This window comes from Condylura cristata, unplaced genomic scaffold (genome assembly GCF_000260355.1).
Source record: "Condylura cristata isolate star-nosed mole 26May11 unplaced genomic scaffold, ConCri1.0 scaffold00003, whole genome shotgun sequence".
Lineage (NCBI taxonomy): Eukaryota > Metazoa > Chordata > Mammalia > Eulipotyphla > Talpidae > Condylura > Condylura cristata.
The window spans coordinates 67,708,215-67,719,198 of record NW_004567104.1 but is presented as its reverse complement, the minus strand read 5'-3'; the positions used below and the strand labels follow the sequence as shown (position 1 = coordinate 67,719,198).

General features: G+C 41.8%; 1 protein-coding gene across 1 annotated transcript in view; it reads left to right on the top strand.

The window, feature by feature from the left end:
* APP (amyloid beta (A4) precursor protein) overlaps positions 1–10,984 on the top strand; it is a 193,128-nt gene that overhangs the window by 42,436 nt on the left and 139,708 nt on the right. Inside the window, exons 7-8 of the mRNA XM_012730693.1 lie at positions 7,440–7,552; positions 9,569–9,762. Of these exons, the coding sequence (XP_012586147.1) occupies positions 7,440–7,552; positions 9,569–9,762 (307 nt within the window). The remainder of the gene's footprint in view (positions 1–7,439; positions 7,553–9,568; positions 9,763–10,984) is intronic.

Here is a 10,984-nt window from a genome sequence, read left to right as displayed (position 1 = left end):
ATCCTGTAAGTCATGGCACTGAAAAGATGCAATAGAAAGAGCACTTGTGTTTGTCTTTTTTTTAAAGATTTATTTATTCATGCATACAAGAACCAGGCTACCGGCCAGAGGTGCAGGGGGTGGGAGGATTCACCAGAAACAGAGTGGGGAGCAGAACAGGCAGATCAATGAAGTACACTGCTGAGGGGGCCAGGATAGGTCTGCCGTGCCATGCGGATCACCTCCCTGACCGGGGATCGAACTCTTGCTGCTGTTTCTGCGGCTAACTTAGTAGTTTTGCGTTTTAACCCATTGTACCACCAGGGACAACCCAAAAGAGCCCTCGTTAACGTAACTAATTCTGGTTTGGTGATGGAGAAAGTAGTGATTCCGTATTTGATGAATATTTCCACACCTCACTGCGAAGTGAACATTACAGCAGAGTCGGGAGTCAGAGTTGAACCTGCTTTTCTTAGCTATGCAGTGGGCCCAGCTGCCTCCTGTGGAAAGCGGAATCAGATCCTGTGATCAGTTACTTTCATATTTCTAAGAAAAGGCTAAACTTGGAAAGCAAAGAAGCTCTTTGAGTATTGTTAATATGTGAGATTGCTCTGAAATTTTTGACATTTCTAAGGGAATTTAAATGCCACACATTCACAAACTATGAAATCGCGGAAGATTGGCTAGCAAATCTAAAACCAAGCTGTCTAGTTAGAGATGCCATGGAAGAGAGGGCCAAATGAATAAGATCTTTTGAATCCTAGGTTGTTGTTGTTTTTCTTTTAAAGTTATGATAATTTTGTGGACATTCTTTGGAAGACTGGAATGTTGATGTGGAAACAAGCACGTCCCTATGACATGAGATTGTAGACTGAAATACACTGCTGAGGGGAGCAGCAGGCGACACAGGAGAGGTCTGCTGCCATGTGGTCACCCCCTTGGCCGAAGACCGAACTCCTGCTGCAGTGGCTGTGGATAACTTCATAGTGCTGAGACTGAACCCCTTGAGCCATCATGAGGCCCCACAGTTGCATCCTAGAGAGAGATGGAATATCTTCTTGGCTTCTTTGAGAACCTTATAAATACCCACTCAAAACCCACACAGTTACATCACATGGAAACTTTCTCAAGGAGTGTTTATAGCCACATCTGTGAAGTTTTCTTCCTAAAAAAAGTATACCTCCAGAAGCATTTCCCAGCCTTTTGTTAACATGTGAAAGTTACAAAATAGCAGCAATTCAAGGAAAAAAAAAAAAATGGGGGAGGGGGGAGAGTGCGGGGTGGGAGAGCAGTGTCTGAGATGGGTAAAAGGCAGATTTCCCTGAGTAAACATTGGGCTATAGTTCTCATTTTGAGCTGCACTTCTATGGGCGAAGAAGTGAAAGAGCTCACGAGTCCTTCAACTTGTCTGAATATTCTGCATTCACGAGACAAAAGCACGGGAGTCTTGTTCCATCTTTTTCTTTCATCATCAATATAAAACACCTGGAATCTACTGGAATGGGAGTGAAGGCCTCATTTGCACATTCAGGAGGTATAGAAAACCTGCTCCTGCTCACAGCCTCTGCTGCTCTCTCTTCTTCCAAGACGTCGACATCTACCTGGGTACAGCCACAGCTCCCTTCCTGGTTTTGTACTTCTAGTTTTATGGCTAGGCTTTAGAACACCTGGTCTGGGCTTCCCTCCTGGCCTAAAGTTTAACTCTCAGCACGATCACTATGCTCGCCTGAGTTTGCTCCCTGGCCAGGGAGCTGACCCACAAGGCAAGGCAGACTTTTCCTGTGACGCCCGCTGCTCCCCTCAGCAGTGTACTTCAGTCAATCTGCCTGTTCTATTTTCCACTCTGTGTCTGGTTACTCCTCTCACCCCCAACACCTCTGGCCTACCCCCAGTCCTTATATACATAAATAAATAATGAAGTGTTAGAAAGAAAAGCCAGGTCTGGGTCTCCTCAGGTTCTCAGCGCCAGACAGAGTGTGGACATTGTTTAGAAACCTGGGCAGCACGCCTCTCCTGCTCCCTCACTGACCTGTGGTTCCTCCTAAAACATTAGTCTTCTTGCTGTGCTGTGGACTCGTCAGGCCTCAGGACCTTTGCACATGCCCCTTCCTCTGCCTACACTTCTCTGCTTCTGGATGGTTTATTCTCCACTGTCTTAAGTCTCCACCAAATGTTATATATTTTTTTAAATTTTGTTTAAAGATCTGTTTATTTATGCATAGAGAACTGGGGTACAGGCCAGAGGTTCAGGGGGTGTGAAAGGCTTCACCAGACACAGAGTGGGGAGCAGAACAGGCAGATCAACGAAGTACACTGCTGAGGGGAGCAGCAGGCGGGTCAGGAGAGGTCTGCCGCGCCATGTGGTCACCTGCGGGGCAGACGGGGATCGAACTCATGCGGAAGTGGCTTTAGCTTCTCAGTGCTGTGCTTTAACCTGTTGTGCCACCGGGGAGGGCCCAAAATGTTGTAATTTTAGTAAGTGAGGCTTTCCCCGAGGACTGTCTTTAAAATTCTAGTCCCCAAGGGGGGAAGAAAAAAATCTTATCCCTTTCCGCTTTATCTCTTATACTCTTTATTTCCATCTGACATTGTTTTTTCTTCTTCTTTTTTCTTCTTCTTCTAATCTTTCCTTACTAGAATCTTTACAAGAAGGGGAGGGAAGAGAGAGCGAAGGGAGGGTCCGGTGGGCTGATGGAGGTCAGTGGGTGTTGGAGGCGGCTGTGATGTGGTGACACGCATGTGAGAAGGTGACATCCCGTGCCTGTGCGTCACACACAGGATTGGAAACCAGTGTCACGTCCGTCGAAGAAAAAGAAAGAGATAGGCAACATAAAGAGATTAAAAAGTACATTCCTATCTTTGAATTTCACATTTATACCTTAATATTCATTTCCACTCTTTTCTAATAGAATCTCAGGTTATTTTGTTCGTTATGATAAAGTGCTCCACTGAATATACATCTGCAGGCATCTTTTATCGCAGACAGCTAAGTGAGCTCGGATAACTGAGTCAGGGCACGAGGATGTCAGTGATGGAGGGATGTCCCTTCATGTAAAAAGGCAAAAGCATCAGTAGGGCAAAAAAGCAAGAGGCAACTTCCAATCCTTGGCATCCTCCTCCTGTTTCCTGCCTGGGGCGTGGGCATGAAGTCTTAGATTTTTTGGTTATTTTATGACCATAGAACTTGAGGACAGAAGCCAACATGCTAAGCGTGGACGTACGGAAGCACAAGCCTGGTCCCTGATACACATCTTTTTTTATTTTTAAAGATTTATTTATTCATTCAAGAATTGGGGTACACATGAAAGGTGTAGGGGGTGGGAGGAGTCACCAGAGACAGTGTGGGGAGCAGAACAGGCAGGTGTACTAAAATACACTGCTGAGGGGAGCAGCAGGTGAGCTGCACATGGGAGTCACCTCCCTAGCCTGGGATCGAACTCGTGCTGCAGTGGCTGCAGATAGCTTCACAGTGCTGCATTTTAACCTTGAGCTTTAATACTGGTCTTCATGATGCTGCAGCAATCCAGCTCAGCAACACTTATGGGTGCCTGGCTCAACCCTGTCTTTCAGGGACTTTGATCCTGGCTTCTGTTCTGCTCTGGAGAATGTGCTTCCAGCAGGCTGATGTGGCTTGCTGGCTAAGACCGGTTTTGTCATTGAATTGATCCAACTGTACATTACAATCAAGTTTTGTAGTGAGAAGTGCAACTGCTTTTATAAAAGCCAAACCGAGTTTTCTGTCAGTAAGCTGCTTTGACTGTAGTTGAGATGGCAGTGAGGGGAACCCTCATTTTGGAGGGGGCCTGATGGAGGCAGGTGACCTGCACTGTCAGGGCAGTTCTCCTGGCTGTTGTCTGTGAGAGCAGGCAGTTTGGTCTGGGCATTTTCCCTCCCATCTGCAAAACAAGGTCATTTGACAGTTTTCTCTAGGGACAGCCAGAGAACTGGTTGATTGAGGCCTGCAGATTTTCCGTAAAAACATAGTTGGCCTTGCCAAGACTTTTAACCAAAAGGCCAAACCCAGATCTTATTCATTAGCTTTGAAAATTCCCTTTCTGCTGGAGTGTGTGTGTCTGTGTCTGTCTATCAGTGTGTTTGTGTAAAATAAATTGTGAACTGTTTATAAACTAGAAACCGGATTGTATGATTCAATGAAATACATAGTCTGCAGCAACAAATATTCACCAGGGTGAAATGATTCCAAATTTCGCCAAGTTTGGATAAATAGGAGCGTGATTTTTCATTCTGAAACTTCATTTATTTTATTCTTTGGGCTCTCCCACTCGAAATTTGGTAACAGTTGTTTTACCTCATAGAGAGCTGATAAATAAACAGAAGATTTTTTTAGAAAATAAAAATGCACTCTGTTCTGTTAAGGGTCTCTGGAGACATATATTAGTATGCTTCATTTTTTAGAGTAATTTCAGTTTCAGAATAAAACTCATAGTCCAGAGTTCCCATATATCACCAGGCCTGTGGTATTTTTAAAAACAATTCTTGGAGAATTAAAAAGGGAAAAAATATAAACCACTTTGAGCTAATTCGTGAGGAAGTGTTCATTCCATTTCACCATATTTCTTAATTCTTATTACAAGATTTTAACAGATCATTGGGATTTCATTGCATAAAATATCTGTTGTGTCACATTCCAGGATGTTTCATCAAATTTGAAAGTAATGGCTGTAAAACCACGGTTTATTGCTAAATTTATTTTAATATTAGAGAACAGTGAGTTTTCTTATTGTGCCATGAGCCCTAAGGGCTTATTAGAGAACCAGCATTAATCCTTTGAAAAGGCGATCTCACTTGGGGCATTTATTCCGTATTATTAGAAGCTTACGAGCATCTTTACATCAAGTACTAAATGAAATATCATTTCACAAATTAAAAAAGAAGCTATCCTTTTAAAACCTAATGTAACGACTGTGCTTTTCATGAACATTAGACTTTACCAAGGTAAATATCTTTCAAGACTTCGGCTTTGCATTCAAATTTAGTCCTCAGCACTTTGGCACAGGCCAGGGAAAGGGAACACTTTGGTGTTTGACACCTGTTTGCAGTGTATGCCCCCAAGAACTCAGGCCAGCATGAAGAGTATTTAATATCTGCTTCCGATTGTCTTGTGCTTGGCCAGACATTTCCATTTTCTGGTGAGTACTTACAAACTAGCAGACCTTACCGAGTGCTTTGGACATTCACCTGTGGCAACGTGGCTTGGTTGACCAGAGTTCACAGTCAAGGCATATTCAGGCCAAATGTTGCACCTGATCTAGAGAGCTAGAGAGCTGATCTAGAGAGCTATAGAGCTGATCTATAGAGCTAGAGAGCTGAGACGCTTTGGGTATCAGGTATTCTTGCCAGCAACCACGGTTGACCTCAGAAACCCTTGGAATTCCATTGGTGGGTGAGGAGTTGGTTTTGGGTAAGATCACCTGTCTTCACCTGGATTGTTTAGTACTCTCTGCTTCTCTAGTGATTGAAGATTTGATGTTTTATAGTAATCGATGTTGAAATAATGTGAAATCACTGACATGATTTTGCTGTTTCTTATTGCTTATCTTTAGAGCTAGGTTATAATTTTCTTGCAGGTAGGTAGCTCTGAACCCCTTTCTGGTCAGAGATTTCTCCCCAAACAGTGGGGTATGTAGAAGTCCATTGTGTGGTTATTATACAACACTGAGGCAAGTGGAGCGTCAGCCACCCTTTTATATCAAGAGAATGAAAAGGCTTTTTCTCATTCTTTGGAGCTTTATCTCTCTGTTGTATTTCAAAGTATGTCATGTAGCATCCTAGGAAAGAAAAAAAATGCATCGCTGTCTTGGCCGGTGTGAGGACAGACATGTCCCTCACTTGGAATTATTTAAACCCGTTGTGGTGTCTCTGTGTGAAGGATGCAGTGATACACCCAACAGTGGCCCTGAGTCACGGGCATCCTTCACCTGATCAAAGAGTTTATCTGCGTAAAACAAACTTGCACATGTCATACCTGCTGAGAGCATCTTTTGAGCTCTGATGGTGGAGTGCAGCATCTTTCTCCATCTCACCTCCACGCACCTGGGTCTCCACCCACAATGGCCTCCCCCCCTTCTACAGATGTGCTTGCCCTCCTTTAATTCTCTTTGTATGCGAGGTTCCCTTCACGTTGATCACGTTGATTTGCCTTTTTGTTATCCATCATTTATCCATCCAGGAGTTGGAGTGAGAAGGGTAAACACGGTAGATTCTGTCTTCACATCATGGAACTTCCATTCATTTCCTATCTGGTGTGTTCTTACTCACCCACTTAGACTCATCGCTAGTGTTATTTCTATTTTGAGGTCTCCTGGGGCACCCAGACAAATTTATGGACTATGTTGACCCAGCGCTTTCTTCATCTCTTTTACAGCATTTAACTTTTTGTGTCATCAACAGACGTTGATTGACTACTGTGTGCAGAACTTGTGCTAAAGGTTAGGGATAAAATTTTTAGTTCACTGAAAATGTAGTGAACCCCCCTCCCCAAAAAAAAGAGAAAAATTAAGCCATAGCTTACATGTCAAAATTATCGCTCTTTTACCTTCATTAGAGTAAGAGTGCAGGGCCCTCCCTGGTGGTACATTGGGTGAAAGCGCAGCACTGAAGCTATCAGCAGTCACTGCAACACGAGTTCGATCCCCAGCCCTAGAGGTGACCCACATGGCGTGGCAGACCTCTCCTATCCCACCCGCTGCTGTCTTCAACAATGTTATTCAGTCAATCAGCCTGTTCTGTCATTCCCCACTCTGTCTGTGGTGAATCCTCTCACCCCCTGCACCTCTGGCCTGTACCCCAGTTCTTGTACGCAAAAAAAAATAATAATAAATCTTTTAAAAAAAAAAAACGAGAGTAAGAGTGTTTAATGTCTTTATTTTATAACAGCCAGAATGCTAGGAATAATCTGCATGCTGTGCTTTTGAATTTAAACTCCCTGTGCATGTAAATATGTTTCACATATGTAAACATGTGTACACATGTGTGTACGCACAGACTTTTTGTTTAAGAAGTTAAAAAAATTGCTAAAAGTCTATTAGTTTACAAACTCTGGCAGGGGGGAGGAGTCAGCAATTGTTTGCATCTTTCTGCTCAGCTGACGGCCTGGCCATTGTCCATCTGTGTTTCACCCTTATTGAAACCAGGTGCTAACGGATCCTAGAGTTGAGCACTTTTGTATGATCAACGTTACAGTAGAAGACATGTATTCATTAAATAAAGATGTCCCTGAAAACCTACAGGATGTGTCTTAACCACCAAGGTGCACGATGGCCAGGGTGTGCCCGACTGAGGAAGACAGAACTCAACCTTGTCCAGGCCCTGCCTTTCTCTGGCTACTGGCTTTATCGTTCACAGAATCGCATAGCTCTTCCAAAGTCTGCGTTGACTGTCTTTCCTTCCTGCTCTCTGGACGAGATGCAGGAATGAGTGAAGTTTTTCCTTCCTTGCAGTTGGTGAGTTTGTGAGCGATGCCCTCCTCGTTCCCGACAAGTGCAAGTTCTTACACCAGGAGAGGATGGACGTTTGTGAGACCCACCTGCACTGGCATACTGTCGCCAAAGAGGTACCAACATGCCTGTTCTTCTTTCTTGTAAAGAGAACGTTTTCTGAGGACCAATGCAATTGCATTTTAGAGAGTATTTTGAGGCAACAACTACATTGATAAATAAACTCTTTTTTGAGTTATTATTTTTAAAATATAGGGATATTTATGAGTCAAAGAAAAGGCTATTCTGTTGGGTGAGTTATGTGTCTTTCCCATGTTTGATAAATTGGAATCTATCATCTGAGAATACCTAAACACTGCAAACTGTACCATTTTATTTTTAATTATAGTTTATTCCCCCCCCCTTTTTTGGTCCCCTGGAAAGTTTTTATGTTAAGTCTTTTCCTGATTATTTCTGGGGAGGCCAATAATAGACCAGCCCTCGTGCTTTGCTCGCCTTTATCTCGGCTCAACTGTTAAAACAGGAGACAGTTGGCTCAAAATGTCACTTTTTGATATTATCACCCTCAAAGATGCTCTCTCCCTTTGGTCTTTTATGACAACTGTCTTAATAACTGGCTCTATACTTGATTCCTGAACGTGGGTGCTTACATCCGGTAGTTGGAAAATCCACTTGTATCTTTTGATTCTCCCAGAACAACCAGTCAGCCTTTGGTGTTCTTGGATATCAGTGGTATCCTTTGCCCCTTGAACACAGCTCAGGTCCCTGAAGCATCATCAGTTGTCAATAGCTGCAGATTCAATCAACCAACATCTTTTAATCTGTGAATTGTGAACGTGGAGAATCGACTGTTTATTAGAGTAAAAACAAAACAAAATATTGTCAAGCGGCCCCTCCTAGTAAAAACCCATGTTATTCAACTGTGATTTTTTTGTAGTGCAGTCAGTCTCCCAGAATTAGGGTGTTTTATCAAGTTCAGTGGTTCTCAAAGCTGTGATCAATTTTGCTCCCCATTTTCTACCCAGAACATGTGAATGTCTGGAGACATTTTTGGCTGCAGCAATTCAGGGAGTTGTGTTACTGGATTGGGGCTAAATTCCAGAGATCCACCTGAACAGCCCTCAGTAAAAGGACACCCTCCTGTTCCCTTCCCCCAGAATTACCATACAGATCCAAAATGTCCATAGTTCCAAGGCTGAGAAACCTTGATCAGACCAGTGTATCGTAGTCTTAACTTGTTAGGCAGAAAGTATCATGTAAGATCTAAATTATTTTTGCCTCTTACTACAAAACAAAATGTTTTTTTTATAAAAGTATCTTTGGGTGGTTTAAGAACCTAACCTTAAGAAAACAAACCAAACGATGTAAAGCCCAGCTACCCATTTTATTTCTCATTTCTTCTTGGGTTTGTTAAAGAAGTTCTTCATTCCTACGAAATAAAAAAATGACTCACTCCCTGAAGTCATAATGCACTCTGTAATATTTTCATTGTTTTTCTGGATGTTCTGAAATACTCATCTTTCTTCCGCCACCAATGAATATTTTCAGAACTTAATGTTCATCTACATTTGTGCAAATTTTGTAAATCCCAAGATATCAAGAAAAGATATTGAAGGAGAAATCTCTGTTCATCGTGGAAGATAATTTCGCTCTTCTCAGGATTGTTATTCTGGAAGAGAGCCAAGAGTGAATTTCGAGATAAAGTTCAAGTGAGAGAAACATCCATCTGTAATGGAGGTGGAAGCAGATATAAGCAATCCTTGTCAGCTTCCTGTTACACTGATGAAGCCAGAAAACTTTGCTGTTCTGGTATCTGTGTACTCATACAGTCACCTCCATTTATTTCTCAATCAGTTCCCATTCCTGTTGTTTTAATAAACTGCTGTGCTACAGCACTTTACCAAGTCAGCCAAAAAGTTAAATTCAGGATACCAAATGAATGAAAGAAACACTGTTGAGTGGATTGTAGTCAACCACTCCAGAAACAAATAATTCTTTCTGCTGTAAAATAGGCTCTTGATATATTGGTTGGTTGTCTTTGATATATGTGTGTGGATTGTTACCTGTGGTATTTTCTCAGAATGAGAGCCCTCTGTCCCCATGCCCTCACGGTCTTCTCCTTGCCTTTGTAGACCTGTAGTGAGAAGAGCACCAATTTGCATGACTATGGCATGTTGCTGCCCTGTGGCATTGACAAGTTCCGAGGGGTGGAGTTTGTGTGTTGCCCGCTGGCAGAGGAGAGTGACAACATCGATTCCGCGGATGCTGAGGAAGACGACTCCGACGTGTGGTGGGGTGGCGCAGACACAGACTATGCCGACGGCAGGTAAGGGGCCTTTGCGTGGGCGCCTGGGCGCCATTTGCTTCTGTAGACACCCCTACTTCTCATTAAAGGCACCTCTGCCCCTCCCGGGGGAGTTTGCTTTTACGGGGAATAAAAATAACCATCCATTCCTTGTATGACTACGAACTGCTAAAATGGATCAACCCTCACTGAGTTCATTTGAACTTTTATTTTCATCTCAAGAGTTGGGATCAAAATTCTGTTGCTGTTGTAATACGCTACTGTAGTCTTAACAGAGAATTGAAATCTGAGTGATGGACATGCGTTCCGTTTTGGTCTGTAATTTAGAAATAATTCGACACTATTTGGGGATATTTTTATCAGTCATTCGCTAAATGTGATTTTTTGTTAAGATTTAGTTTATGGATTTTTTGTTTGTTTACACAAGCTGATTTATGTCTTTGTTTTAATTTTTATTTTGCCTTTTATCATCTTTTATGAACAAAGCCAGAAACATAAATGTTTGAGAAAGTTTATTAACTGTCATTGGATTTGTGATTGCTAAGAAATAGATTTTCACCTTTTTTTTCCTTTGGCCTCTTAACCCTACACATTATTATCTGATTCTTGTGGTTCTAAAGACAGACATTGATATTGAAGTTATAAAATGATGAAACCGGGATTTTTGGGTTAGAAAAGCCATGTGATTCAGTCATCAATTTCATGTTCTATTTAACCCCAAAAGCTAATGATGATCACACCTTACTTGTTTCCTCCATATTCTCTCAGCTGTCCTTTGTACTATGGACTTCCAAGCAGAACAATAAATATAAATTGCAAGACTGATAATTATTAATAAAAAGTTCTATGACTTTCATGGAGAAATAGTTTGGAAGCTTTCATGGGAAAATCTATGAAAGATTGATAATTATTTATTAAAAGTTCTACAACTTTTATTGGGAAATAATTTGGACTATATATATTCGGGCACAGCTTTTTATAATATTTTATAGAATTAACAGTATATTATACAAATATATTAGTATCCATGTACTCTTAGGAAGCCTACTTGTCATGAAGAGCTTTCTTAATTTAATCAGGACTCTTTCTGTTAAACTCTTTTGTGATTCCTTACTACCAGCCTTAGAAAATTTGTGTTCAGTGTAACAGAGCAAAAGTTAAACAAATTATAAATAACAAGAGGAAGATAAAAGCAAAAAGTGAATAATAGGGCATAGCATTTTTCTACATTTGGAAAAGTTTG